Source organism: Neoarius graeffei, chromosome 11, assembly GCF_027579695.1.
Source record: "Neoarius graeffei isolate fNeoGra1 chromosome 11, fNeoGra1.pri, whole genome shotgun sequence".
Classification (NCBI taxonomy): domain Eukaryota; kingdom Metazoa; phylum Chordata; class Actinopteri; order Siluriformes; family Ariidae; genus Neoarius; species Neoarius graeffei.
This window is the reverse complement of record NC_083579.1, coordinates 41,451,517-41,466,733: the sequence shown is the minus strand read 5'-3', so window position 1 is coordinate 41,466,733 and position 15,217 is coordinate 41,451,517. Positions and strand designations below refer to the sequence as shown.

Here is a 15,217-nt window from a genome sequence, read left to right as displayed (position 1 = left end):
GGAGGGAGAGAGCATCGTGGAGTGGTGGGGTCATGTCTTCGACAAACCAGACAAGTGCCCCTCCCTGGGTGCACTGGTTAAGTGTTGCCTCTCCATCTTTCATGGACCTAGAGTCGAGTCCTCATTTAGTCTGATGAATGATGTAATTGATCAAAGGAGTGGCAACATGAATGTGGCAACATTTAATGCAATACAGACGGTCAAGTAGACGCTGATGTCCAGGGGGAAGACAGCTATGCAGCCCTTTAGAAGGGAGGACGTGAAGTTTGGGGAAGTGGACAGAACATTGTGCAAGAACATGAACTCTGCAGCAGCCACATACAAACTCCAGCAGAGGGTGAACAAGGAAGAAAAGCAGCAGCAGCAGAGCAAGTATGGCTCTCAAGCAACTTGCAGTGCTCAGCAGGCCAAGAAACCGACTGCTGAAGGAGAGAAGCGGGCAAGGCTGAAACATGTGGCAACTCGGCGAAAGCGGGCCATGGAGACACTGGTGATCCAGGCAAATAAAAGGAAAAAAAGATCACTATTCCTTGTGTGTTCTCCACTTTCTTCATTCTATTATTCGCATTTTTTTCCAGGGCATAATTTCACTATAACTACATGTATTTGAATTTGTATTTGTTCTGTATGTCCTTGTGCAAATGTCAATACAGTATACTTAGTAAGGAGGCTATAATATTTATTCTGGGGGGGGGACCCCCCAAACAAAATAAAACACCAGAGGCCACGTCACCACTCACGCACCCTTCTCACCTTTTTCACCCCGACCCGTTTTCATGCCTGAACAAGATGCACTGCCTTACCATATTTACCATAAAATACACGGATCGAAACGGGCAGTCGCCCACTCGCCATTGCGAGTTGGAAAGGGTACAGGTGACTAGTGACATGTGGGTGACTGGCTCGCCACGCTATCTATCTATCTATCTATCTATATATATATATATATATCTCAAACTATTCACTGCCTCGATGGTTTCTGTCAAGGATTCTCGCCCATTTTAAGCAGAACTTGGTCTGTTTTACCGTTTTTTTACGATAATTTCAATAGCTTTTGTGAGACATTTGTCAAGTTGGCATAGACGCGGGCGCCGCCATATTGTTTACGTGTGCAGTATACACCGCTACATGCAGCATGGCTGCGCGAAGTTTCGTTTCTTCCCGTTCATTTTCGTTGCTGCCCGTGAAGACAAATGTAACTTGAACCGCTATTGGTCGGATAGATTAGACCCCCGCGAAGTTTAAAAGTCCTTGGCTTGACATTTCTGACAGCTATCAAAACAAACTGATATCGCTCAACAAGTATGATGAGCCAGAGCAGCCTGCAGGTGATGAGAGGGAGTATGTGGCAGGAGATGTAGAGCCCCAGGAGAGACAGAATGAGGAGGTGGAAGATGAAGATGACAAGGAGGCGCAGCATGATGTGGTGTATGACCCGATAGATGATGATGATCTGGATGAGGGTTTTGAAGATTGTGATGATAATGAGATGACTGAGGAAGAAGTTTATAGACAGTTGAAATTGATCACTCGTGTATAATATGGTTGTATTATATGAATAAGTATATAAAATCGGCTTGAAATTTGTAATTATAAATACGGACCAGTGCTACTCCATTCGGACCAGTACCTCTGAGAGGCACTGGTCCATTTCCCAAATTCCCGTTTCGATCCCTGAAATATGTTGCCGTTGTTGTCTTTTTCAGTATGCAGAAGGATTGCATAACCATGGCGACTCAACCACCCTGTCTGCCCCTGAGGGAATTTTGCCCCCTCTACTACCTGCTCAATTCCATCCCTGCAAAAGTCCAGAAAGGCTTCCGCTCCGTCCTCGTCTATCTCACGGCTCTGGACAGCAGCAGTGACTACATTGCAGTGGGCAGCAGCATCGGCATGCTGTACCTTTACTGCAGGAGAGTAAGCCAGATGAATAAATACAACTTGGAGGTATGACCACTCACTTATTCATATCGCTGTGTGTTACAGGTTTAGTTTCATGTTTTGAATGTGTTGTATTTGTGTGTCTGACTTCAACAGGGGAAAAGCGAGGCCATCACAGTCGTGAAATTGCTGAGCTGCTTTGATGACCTGGTGGCTGTGGGTACTGCCTCGGGCCGCGTTGCCCTCTTTCAGCTGGTGTCTCAGCTGCCAGGCAGGAATAAACAGGTATTTAGGGTTTGCTGGAAGATACTCTAGTTATGACACTACTTTACACTACCGTTCAAAAGTTTGGGGTCACCCAGACAATTTTGTGTTTTCCATGAAAAGTCACACTTTTATTTCCCACCATAAGTTGTAAAATGAATAGAAAATATAGTCGAGACATTTTTCTGGCCATTTTGAGCATTTAATCGACCCCACAAATGTGATGCTCCAGAAACTCAATCTGCTCAAAGGAAGGTCAGTTTTATAGCTTCTCTAAAGAGCTAAACTGTTTTCAGCTGTGCTAACATGATTGTACAAGGGTTTTCTAATCATCCATTAGGCTGTGCAGACACTGTGCGATTTATTTATTTTTTATTTTTATTTTTTTTCAATCACGGTATTTAGCTGCTGCTCACACTGTACGAGTGAATCGCAGGGGTAAACAGCACGCAGCTTACGATTCCTGTTCTCACACTATACGATCTGATGCTTGGATGCGATCTGGCTGCTCACACTGTACTTCCATACTTCCAGATTCTTGTATCCGGAACTGCAACGTGAATAGTGTTGTGACGTTCGCGAACGAACCGATTCTTTTGAACGGCTCCTAGGCATGAACGATGAGAACCGAGTCTCGAGCTGGGGTAGCCGTTCTTTCTGTCATTCTTTTTCTGTACTGTGTTTCAGATAGTTTATAATGTTGTGTGATATTAATGATAATATTGTGGGAAAACTACTTTGCACGGACGTTCATTTAATTTATTCTATCGTCATTTTGTTTGTTCTATTTTTGTGTAATTTATTTATGTTTGTCTAGTTGTATCTATTTTGTATCTCAGACTTAAATGTTTTTGTAAAACAAGTGTTTTTCTATAAAATATTCTTGCGTTGTTGATAACTATGTTCTTGAGTGGGTTCTTTTTTTTTTTTTACAGAAAAGCCGTTCTGCATGGACATTCATTTGAAGCCCTCATTGTTTTTTAATGGTTATTTATGAGCGTTTAGGGGTTACAATAATGTAAGTCTAGGTTGCTTTATATAAAAGGTATGTCCAGAAATATTGATGTCACTGTCTAAGCAGAGGGATCTGGCTTCTTTTGACGCTGTCTTCTTAAAACTGAGTAAATATTTTAATAAAGAGCCAAATGAGCCAGTCTTTTGAACGGCTCTTTTCAAAGAACGGATCACAAAGATGCGGATCCCATCAAAGAGCCATAAACCCCATCTCTAAACGTGAAGAAGAGGAGACCGGAAGTGCTGCTCAGTGTTTGTTTTCTCTTCCGTATCTGTGTTCACGCATGTGCAGTGTGACAGGTTGAGGTAAATCGGCTCGTGACACTGCTTCAACAGTGCGATAGCCTCACGATGGGCGACCAGGATTTCAAACATGTTTGATTTTCATCCGATCGATCGGGAGGAGGTCGTGAGGTGTTAATCTCTTGTCGTTACCCCATGTATACTACACGATCCGAGACGCACGATTGAGCCAAAAATCGGTCCGATCTCCAAAATAGTCGCACGAGTGAAAATCGTGTCAAAATCGGGCCAAAAATCGCACAGTGTCTGCCCAGCCTAAGCCTTCTGAGGCAATGAGCAAACACATTGTACCATTAGAACACTGGAGTGAGAGTTGCTGGAAATGGGCCTCTATACACCTATGGAGATATTGCACCAAAAACCACACATTTGCAGCTAGAATAGTCATTTACCACATTAGCAATGTATAGAGTGGATTTCTGATTAGTTGAAAGTGATCTTCATTGAAAAGAATAACAGTGCTTTTCTTTCAAAAATAAGGACATTTCAAAGTGACCCCAAACTTTTGAACGGTACTGTATTTTGAGTAGTGCTTGCTCATGGTTTTGTTGCATTTGTAATATTCTGTGACGTGGTCTGGTAGTTCATCAGAGTCGAAAGTTCTGTCACAAATTCCAAACCGGACAAGGATTTTATTTATTTATTTATTTATTTGTAAGAACTAGAACATAACATGTCATGCTGTCATGGGAAAATGATCAACGCTGGGCCGGTGCGATGCACCTAACACAATGCAAAGTTGATTAGTTTCCGATAACAGCATGTCCAGAAGTGTGTGCTTCCTCTAAGACGACAGCAATTTATCAACACTGAAATTTTTATTAGAGAGTGACTGTTATACTTTTTATCTGTTTATAGGTACTTTTCTTTTCATTTCCAGTTGAGATTACATCGTGCGCATTCTGGCTTCCGCTTCTCACCGGAGCTTTATTTTATTTTCTCTTTTTATTTTTTTATTTTTTCTGTGTGTTTTGTCCGCCAGTTGTGGTGTAGCTCCGGACCCAATTTTGGGCGTCTGTTCCCTCCAGGCCTTGGTTCGCTGTGGGTGATGTCTGTGCTCCCAGCTATGGACTGCAGTGAGCTCGTTGCTCATTTTAACTTCGTGGTTGTTCAGCGCTCTGTGCTTTAGTGCTTGGCGTGATGTTCCGAGCGATGTTGCTCGGTGGCATTGCGGCGGCTGTGCAGGCGGGTTGGGACATACCAGCACTCTGCGTGGCGGTGCTTCTGTGCTCGCTTTGTGGATCCATGGCGTGGTGTTCCGAGCGATGTTGCTGGCGGCGTCACGGCGGCTGTGCTGGAGGTGTGGGACTTTGTTTTCGTGCGCCTTTTGGTGGGACTGTGGCTGCTACACCACTGGAATGACATTCTGATCTCTATTTGGTGGACTTTTTTTTTTTTCTCCCTTCTTTCTTTCTGCCTATAATTGTAAAGCGACCTGGGTTTTGAGAAAGGCGCTATATAAATTGAACTTATTATTATTATTATTATTATTAAATGTTGCGACCACAAAACTAGTTCATTTCGGTCATCACTCGTATTATAACAGATGTACGCATTCCTTCCCTGACCAGTCTTTTTTTTTTTTTCCCCCCTCCCCCTGTAGCTTTATAGATAGAAAAGTGTATGACTTTTTAAAGCAAAAAAATGCAGTTTGTCATGTTACTGAGAAAACAAAGTAACGTGACGCACTGTCCTGAAGGCTCTCCCATGTTGGAATACTACAAAACACTGACTCTGGAGACTCCTTCCAAAAATGTTACGCATCTATTCAAAGAAAACTTGATTCTGTTTATATGGAGCATCAACTTTTTTTGGGGGGGGTTTCCCCAGTTTTCTCCCTAATTTAGATATGGCTAATTCCCAGTAACCTGACTGGTCTCGCCTTTCACACGACAGCTACCAACCAGGCGAAGCCTCTCGCATATGCTTGATGCCAGCCGACTGCATCTTTTCAATTCGCGGTGTAACACACTTGGAGGAGCGATGCCCATGATTGGCTAACATTGACATAATTGACAGGGGATGCCACGGATGGCTGTGGCATCATCGGGATTCGAACTAGTAATCTCCAGATGATGGGACAAACTCTCTTCAATTGCACCTCTCTGGAGCCATTGTTTCACTTTTTAAAATACCTCCTATTCAGTTGTGTTAATTTGTTTGTCTATTTAGTTTTGTGTGTTATGTTTATCACATGAATTAATTGATGCATTTTTATTCATACATTATCTGTAAACTTGCTCCTTATGACCTAGAAATGATAAGGTATTAAAATAAGAGCACTAATTTAAACTTGATGCTGCTGTAAATAAGTGTTCAAGTCTTGGTTTTCATTTTTTGTTCGGTTAATGTTGACATGAATTTTATGGTTGCGTATAAATTTCGCTTGCAGTTGAGACGCTTTGATGTCATCGGCCTGCACAAGAGCACAGTGACGGCATTAGCGTGGAGCGCAAATGGCATGAAACTCTTCTCTGGTGATGATAAAGGGAAAGTGGTCTATTCTGCTGTGGATCTGGACCAGGTGGGGATCTGTCCTTAGCTTTCTGACAAATCCCTGGGATTTCTCATGGATAGTGATATTTATAAACTGATTTGTGCTTTATGCCTGGCAGTGCCAAATATGTTGAGAGCAATGCTTTGTAGCGTTGCCTTTTTTTTCTTTTCTTTTCTTACAGATTGCTATTAGATAAAATTATTTTAACCAAAATAGCAGTTCTTGTTCCTGGAAATATTGTGCATGATCCATCAGTATCGATCACCTGAAATACAAAATTCAATATTGTTTGCTCATCTTTTTTACCATGCAAGAGTGTACAGGGGAGAAGAATTTACATAGAAAAGTGTAATAAAATCCAAAATGGCCAAGCACAGTTACAGAAATACAGCTCTATTGTCGGTTGATTCAAGCATCAATGCGTGAAAAAATTCCCACGACCCATTCCCTTAAAGGAGCTGAGTCACGTGTAGTGCGCATGCTCCGCATGAATCAGAATCTTGAAAACAGTTCAGCCCAACCAGAAATCAAAAGTTGGAGAATCCGTTCGATTAGCATCAAAATCGACTTCCATCGTCGCTAAACTATCATTATTTCGAGTTCTTTTTGTACATTTCAATATTTTCGACATTAGGTTTTCTTTCTGAAGCTATATTTTAGAATCTTCGTAACTTTTTTTTTAGTGTTTTGGCTAAAGGATGTCGGCTCACGGCGGCAAACGCTATGGCAGTGGCCGCAAGCTCTTGTCTCCCGGGAGCTTTCTAAAGAGCTCCGAAAAGAAAAGCGGTACGAAAATCGTGGAACGGAGCCCACAAAAGGATTTGCATGCGCCAAGATATTCTAGCTACCTTCAAGTCCCTCAAACTGAAATGTATTTACTCGAGTGATACGGCTTTCCTTCAGCACTTGCTGTCGCTCGAGATGAGGAGACAACGCAGGTAAGAGAATTGAAACTTGCGCGGTAACCGTGGCCCGGCCCCTTTAAGTGCAGAGTCATCATTGATTGATGATAAACACTTTGTAATTAGTCAACAGGACAATTAATTAACAACTGCAGTCTTTCTGTTATAATCCATTAATCACTCAAATGAGGTTCTAGAGCAAATGTAATCCAGTCTCAAAATCAAAATGCTTCTGAATGTAGGTATATGTTTATATTATGTGGGTATATAATGAGGCATTTATTAGGGCTGTAACGATATGCAAATCGAAATCGCGATACGCAGAGCCACGATCCGTATCGCGATACAAGAAGGCAGAATCGCGGTACACCCTTTCAAACTTCTCCTCAGCCCAAAAACAGAGGCGCTTCCAAACTTCAATTTATGAATACTTTACTTTTTATTTAAATTACATTTTAAGCTTACTTTAATTACTTTAATTTTTTATATCTATTAGTAAGTCGTTTTTTCGCCGACCTGCGACAATCTTCTGCGAGTCACGCAACGTCCACAGTCGCCACTGGCAGAGCATTCATTTCTTTTAAGCGGTTGCCATTCTGGGTGCGACGCGGGGAGCGAATCTGTAAACAAGCAGCTCATTGGCTGGCTAGGTGTGCCACAAGCCAATCACAATCACTTGACCGGAAAGGCATGCAGTGTTGCCAGATTGGGCAGGTTTAGGTGCTTTTTGGCTGGTTTTGAACATATTTTGGGGTGGAAAACGTTAGCAATATCTGGCAACACCAAAGGCATGTCTGCTTGGGCGGAAGCCTTCTGCGGCAGTTACATTTTGACACGCGAGCAATGTTTCACCATAAAAATTCCGTAATTTCCATCTGTTTTCCGCGATCACAGAAAATCATTGGCCCTATGAGAGTGAGACAGTGAGAGAGCCACCCCCCCAAAAAAAAATCTTAACGGAGTTACACGATTTGGAAAAATGACTTTTTCAGAACCGAAAAAACCAGAGCTTCCGGCTCAACAGTATTATTTTGAGAAATAAAACAATCTTTGGATATACATTTGTTCATTTTTGCATACATATTACTCATTCTCTGCAGTGGTCTGAATTATTTGTTATTAAATAGTTAATGTAAGTAAGTAAATGTTAAGTCAAATTTACTATAAAATTTTTTTTAAAAATCGTGGGCGTATCGAATCGTGGATCAAAAATCGCGATACGAATCGAATCGTGAGTTGGGTGTATCGTTACAGCCCTAGCATTTATAGAAAAGCACAGTAAAGTCAGTTCTGTATAACTTTTCTTTCCTCCTCCCCGACTAGTGAGAACCGAGCATTGCCTATGAACTTTGATGTAATTAGTTTGACTAGCTTTGATTTAACTAAAGTAAAATATCACATGACTAGAGATTTTGAATCTGAGTGGTGCTGCAGTGTTTATTAATGTGCATACGTAGTTGTGCCTGAGTGCATCCCCTGTATTAAAAACCACATGGGCAGGAAAGCATGTACACACAACTGCTAGAAGTGCAAATTTTAGTGACTGCCAAGGGAATCAGTTTTGTGAATACCTGAACGTATAATAATATGTGACAATGAAGAAAAGACTACGGAAGCCACGAGAGGCCCTTCATGTATTATTATAATTTTTATTTATTTATTTATTTTATTCACGTTGTTATCCCGAGATAACGACATAATTAATTCAGGATGTCGAGAAAACAACACAACTAATTCGAGATCTCGAGAAAACAAAACAATTATTCCGTGATCTTGAAAAAACAAAACAATTATTTCATGATCTCAAGAAAACAAGACAATTATTCCGTGATCTCGAGAAAACAAAACAATTATTCCGTGATCTCGAGAAAACAAGACAATTATTCCGTGATCTCGAGAAAACAAAACAATTATTTCATGATCTTGAGAAAACAGCTGAGATTTCTAGCAGAGCTGCGCCCCCTGTGGGTCAGACAACGAAGACTTAGAAATTGGCAGACATGTAACGGAGCAGAAATGGCTTTTTACGATGCCTTGGGGGGGGGGGGGGGGGGGCAGTCTTCTGCGGAGGTGCCGCGGACTAATTTTGAAATTATCCCTTATTTAAGACTTAATGTAATCTCTCCCTGTGTCAACCCCTGATCAAAATATTCCCTTATTAGGTAATCGATTATTCCAGACATTCTAATGACCAAAGTTGCGTCTATACAGAATGAGAAATAGCCCCAAAGTCAGCATATCACAAGTCTCTTGGCGCACCTGAATGAACCATTTCTCAGCTGTTTACTCGAGATCATGAAATAATTGTTTTGTTTTCTCGAGATCTCGAATTAGTTGTGGTGTTTTCTCGAGATCCTGAATTAATTATGTCATTATCTCAGGATAACAAGGTGAATAAAAAAAAAAAGATTATATGAAGGGCCTCTCTCGGCTTCCGTAAAAGACACTGGTATTGTCAGCCTTTTTATTTTATCTTGGACTTGGGCATCCAACTTGTCAAGTTCAGCAAAAATAATATTAACCAATATTATGACATTTTTCACTTCCCCCTGCTCCACTCTTGGCTATCAGCAAACAATAACGCTGATCCCACTCAGAAATGCATCATGTTACACTCATGTTAACGTAAAATAGTAATCCCGGAATGTGTCCATGTCCTTGTCCCAGGGTGTATGCAACCCGGTGGTGCTGTTAGAAGAGCCATCAGCTATAGTTCAGCTGGTATACAGTCAGAAAGTGCTCCTTGTTTCTACCTGTCAGCGCTCTCTCGTATTTAACACACAAGAACAATCTCTCCAGCAACTGGGAACCAAACCCAGAAAAAGGTAAGACAAACGAACCCTACGTCTCTCCTTTATTACATAATGAGAGCCCATTCTTTACGGCCATAATGGATTTTGGGAACATTTCAGTTTTGAGATGTACAGTGTGTTTTTGGAAAGTATTTATATTCCTCCAGTTTTGTAATCATTTATTGTGTTATAATTACGTTCGGTAATTTGTAGAAGCACCTATGGCAGCAGTTTGAACCGTAAGTCTTCTTGGTTAAAGTGCATATCACGGGTAAATTCAGGAGCAAGGTCAATGTAATTCTCCTATTTTATATTAAACTTTGGTCAAATATCTGTAACATTCTGCATTCTCTGCAGTTTTTTTACCTTGCGCAATACCAGAAAATTTCAGTTGAAAATCAAGCCATTTGAGGCGAATTGGTCCGCCTCTGAAAAAACTTGGCATTTGAATTTTGTGACGTCATCTGCAGGACGCCTCCCTCTGAATCCTACGTCAGCGCTGGTTTGTTTATGAGAAAACGACCTGGTGGTTTTCTGCAAATTTCTTCAACGTTATCACGTAATTATTAAAATGGTTAACAGATGTATCGTAGGAGGGTGTAGCAACACCAATCTTGATGGGATTAGTACTCATCGTTTCCCAAAAGACCGGACAATGAGAGAGAAATGGGAGCGCTTGGTCTACACAGGCTGTGCACTGAAACCGTGCAAAGCTCGCGCAGCCTGCTGGCGCTTCCACAGGTGACGTCACGAATCTGGCTCCAGACGCCATTGGAATTTTTCCAGACGCATTTTATTTTATTTTTTTCTGCTGTAGACAGATGGCCTTGTGCAAAATTACCCTTCTGGATGAGTGTGTAAAGGGACATACTTTTTTCATATTATAAAAAAAAAACCACAAAATCGGTCCAGAATATACACTTTAAGTCTCTACACATATATCACTTTGCACACGTGGGCCTGGGCAGTTTCTCATTTGCTATCTTCGGGTCTCTCTGCAGATCTTCTATTAGTTTCAAGTCTGGGCTTTGACTGGGCCACTCAAGGACTTGTCCCAACCATTTCAGCATTGTCTTGGTTGCATGTTTGGAGTTATTGTTCTGAGGTCTTGTGCACTCTGGAGTTTTCTTCAACAACCTCTGTGTATTTGGCTGCATTCATCCTTCCCTCAATTCTGACCATTATTCTAGCTCTGGCTGCTGAGAAGCACACCCCTAGACTTGATGCTGCCACCACCAAGCTTCTCTATAAGGATGGGATTATCCACTTGATGAGCGGTACTTGGTTTTTGGCAAATGTAGCACTTGGAGTTAATCATAAAGAGTGGAGGGGGGTTGTTTGTTTGGTCTCATCAGACCAGAGTTCGTTCTCTCTCATGCTCTGAGTCCCTTATGTACCTGCCATATACCTTCTCCATATTAATGCCTATGATTTTGGAATGGGATGGTCAAGCTTGTATACTGTAGATGTGATGGTAAGGTGTCTACATACTTCTGTATAAAACATGGTGTAGTTTTTTTTTTTTTTTTTTTTTATATATAACGGTAATAATGTATTCCTACAAATTTTTTCACTTGCGTTGTGTGTGTAGGTTGATGTCCAGAAACACGTGTATATATTACACACACGCTTTTTTTAAATTTACATCTATCTATCTATCTATCGATCTATTGATAAATCAATAACACGGTAAACAGTTTAAAAACTGAAGGGGTCTGAATACTTTCCAAACTCCCTGTATATGACCTTGGATTCACTATGGGAATGTGATGAGCTTGAGAAACCACAGAAATAAGTGGTCATGTTGCTGCGCTGTTCTTAAAATAACTTCATGACATTGAAATTCTATATACACCTCAGTCATGGGATTTTTAATTTCTCTCTTGCTCTCTCCAGCCACATGCAAATTCCTGTATTACTCATGAAAATTTTTACTGCAGCATGAAGGTCACGCTAGGAAAAATACATTCACACTAATGATCAGTGTAAAAGTAAAATGTAAGATGGTGGTGGTATTCAGAATTTTGTCATTTAATTGCTGAAGCGCAATCTACCAGTAGTGTATCTCACCATAACATCTGGTAGCAAAATAAAATGTGTGTTATGTTAACTACACATGAATAAGCATTTGGAACGGTCATTAACTTATTTCAGGGCATTCCAGAAATGCCCCATCCTGAAACTGTCTTGTCTTTGAATTTAAGTAGAGACAGCTTGAGGAAGCGGAATATCATTTGCAATCATAATTCCCAAAGTATGTCAAGGAAAATGATACTTTTGCATTTATCAGCACTACTTTTAATAGTTAATAGTGATCTCATCTCATTATCTGTAGCCGCTTTATCCTGTTCTACAGGGTCGCAGGCAAGCTGGAGCCTATCCCAGCTGACTACAGGCGAAAGGCGGGGTGCACCCTGGACAAGTCGCCAGGTCATCACAGGGCTGACACATAGACACAGACAACCATTCACACTCACATTCACACCTAAGATCAATTTAGAGTCACCAGTTAACCTAACCTGCATGTCTTTGGACTGTGGGGGAAACCGGAGCACCCGGAGGAAACCCACGCGGACACGGGGAGAACATGCAAACTCCACACAGAAAGGCCCTCGCCGGCCATGGGGCTCGAACCCGGACCTTCTTGCTGTGAGGCAACAGCGCTAACCACTACACCACCGTGCCGCCCTAGTTAATAGTGATGAATTACTTAATTTTAATAGCAGTGATGATAGCAGTGACCCCAGTACAGGAAAATGCAATTCTAATTAAAGCCGCTAGCGGCCTTGACGGGCCCTCGCATGTGTGGTTCTGCAACCCAGGACATTCCGCCACCCAACAGAACAGTCACATGTCATATATTCATCAAATGTTCAAAAGTGATGTGCATGTTGCAAATGCCATGACTGCTTGACGGATGACAGACAGACTGTGTGTGTGTGTGAGAGAGAGTGTGCTCATAGATGTTGCATGTGCATGTGACTGCATACTTGTGAGAGTGTATGTGTGTATGCAGAATGACTGTGTGAATATGCATATGACTATGAGTGTGCACAGAATTGTATGTTACCCATTCTCGTGAGAGTTCATGTGTGTATGCATATGATTGCAAGTGTGTGTGTGTGCGCTACATGTATGAGTGTGTTGGTGGCGCTATGTCAGACATGTCATAGCTCAATCCGTCAAAGCATTGAAAATCTTTGGCACATTTCCTGCTTGGCCAGATGGTGATACTATGCTAGGCATGTGAATTAGACGTGTCAATATCATCAGTAGCTTTCGGTCCACGAAACAAAAATAATTAGGTGTCGGGGAATATTCTTTTTATGACCTACACTTGATTTGACTTTGATTCTGCAAAGCATTTTAGGGTCCATCATTTATATCAAAAATCCCAAAGGGATATCAAAAATCCCTTCGCAATTTCTTGGCATCAGCAATGTCTTGGCATCATATTTGCCAAGTTTGACATGAATCTGATGAACCATCTAGGAGTACGTTATAAATGACCATGTATCCAAACGCATATAAGCCCAGTTACCTCACTTCCTGTTGAGCGTGACATCATCCATGCCCGGGGCCAAACGTCTGTGGCTGAAAAGCGGTTACAATGACTGTGTGTATCAAATTTCATGAGTTTTCGTGCATGGGAAATGCCTCAAAAAAAGCCTAGCGCGACAGAAAAATATTAATAATAATAATCCTTCGAAAAACAATAGGGTCTTCGCACCGAACGGTGCTCGGGCCCTAATTAAAACTAATAACTGTTACTGAGGACAGTGCTAAATATAATTTGACTACTGACTGACTTGTGTAGAGCATTTCCAATAGTAAATCCCTTGAATGTGTTGAACTGGGTTTTGTTTGTTTTTGTTACTATTATCAGATCATTTGATCACACACTGTGTTCACTAAACTGCTGTCTTATTCCCTCGAAGCAACGGCAAGTTTGGTGCCTGTTTTCAGCCTGCTCTGTGCAAGCAGAGTGACCTTCTGGTGTACGCAGCACGACCAGGCCTTCGTCTCTGGAGAACAGACGTGCGTGGGCGCGTACAAGAGACACATGTACTCAAGCCGCTCTTTAACCAGGATGTGCCTCAGTTCGAGCTCTTCCCTCGCTCAAGCCCCAGCGGAGCGTACCGACCCACTGACAGGCAGCTGGGGCTCGTCACCTGCTTCCTCAAGGAGGGTTGGGTGCTCAGCTGGAACGAGTACAGCGTCTACGTAGTGGACTGTACCAACCAGGTATGTGGTGTTTTGTAGTTTTACAGAATTCAAATGAATTTCTGACGTGAGCATTTTACACTTGGCCCAGATAATACAGTCCAGTAACGTAACAAGCTGTTCAGTGTCCAGCCCCAGGAGCAGATCACTCCTACATCATTTATGGTCCTCACGTGAAACAAACACTAGATCAGTGTGTTGTGTTGTGTGGTTGGGTGTGTGTGTGTGTGTGTGTGTGTGTGTGTGTGTGTGGTTTTTTTTTTTTTTTTTTTTTTTAACGTATCTTAAACTAATATGGATACAGAGCTTAACTGGAGCTTTTGTTGTTGGGGTGTTTTTAGAAAGCTTGCCAGCCAGCTTGTTTGCAGGGCAAAACAAAAAAAAATTGTGTGACCAGACAGCGCTCACAAAAACTCTATCTAATTACAGCTCAAAAACTATATATAATAACTGGCCCAAAATGTTCAGACCCCCCCCTTTCTTTTTCTCAGTCTTTTCATAGTAGACACGTTACTAGTGATGCACATTTTTCTGATTTTCAGCATAGATACAGCAAACATCATACATGGAACTGAACAGTCCAGGTTCCAGGATAAAAATTAAGCACTAGGCATGTAACGATGCACCCAATTTACAATTCAATTCAGTTCATGATATTGGGTTCACAACTTGATTGTCCCACAAAAAAAAATTAAGTGAAAAATTTTCTTGCCAAAAAATAAATTTTCCTATTTATCAACTTAAAAGTTTTCACAAAAGGATATTTTTTTCTTAAAAATCATCAATAATTATTTACCCACATTTGTAAAGGTTGGACTAAAATATAATAGCAGATTAGCGAAAATATTCCTTTTTATTAAAAAATGAAAAGATGTTAACAAATAAAAAGTTCATTTTATGAACATTTGTGAAGGCTGTAGTCAGCTTAAACAGAAAATTAACTACCTCATTTTCTTTTCTTTAGCTTCCAGCAATCTATGAAAAGAGAGCTCTGACTTCTTGTTAAATCTATTTATTGCAGCATTAAAGCTGTATTACTTTCTCCTTGGGTGAAGTCACATTTATTCCTGCTCTTTACTGTATTGCACCCTCTGCTGTCTAATCAATGTAATTACAGCGAGGAAAAACTAAGATTATGCAGCCTGATGATAATCACGATTCTTTTTTTAGAGGTTTTTTTTTTTCTCTTCATAGATACAAATTCATGGACTACTTGAATCACAAATTATCATCACATGATAGATCTTTACATGCCTAATTTCTAACATATATTTCTGTACAAACAATAGAAATGGTTTTATTTATAGAGCTGCTCCTCCATACAGCTGCAGTGAGTGCAC

The 15,217-nt window shown here is 41.1% G+C and overlaps 1 protein-coding gene across 2 annotated transcripts in view; it reads left to right on the top strand.

Annotated features, from left to right (window-relative positions):
- The window catches only part of tecpr2 (tectonin beta-propeller repeat containing 2), an 86,657-nt gene that overhangs the window by 15,971 nt on the left and 55,469 nt on the right, over nt 1-15,217 (top strand). For both annotated transcript variants that reach the window (XM_060933934.1, XM_060933935.1), the window contains exons 2-6: nt 1,707-1,947; nt 2,038-2,166; nt 5,855-5,986; nt 9,529-9,686; nt 13,592-13,898. In XM_060933934.1, the coding sequence (XP_060789917.1) occupies nt 1,708-1,947; nt 2,038-2,166; nt 5,855-5,986; nt 9,529-9,686; nt 13,592-13,898 (966 nt within the window). In that variant the 5' untranslated portion in view covers nt 1,707. The remainder of the gene's footprint in view (nt 1-1,706; nt 1,948-2,037; nt 2,167-5,854; nt 5,987-9,528; nt 9,687-13,591; nt 13,899-15,217) is intronic.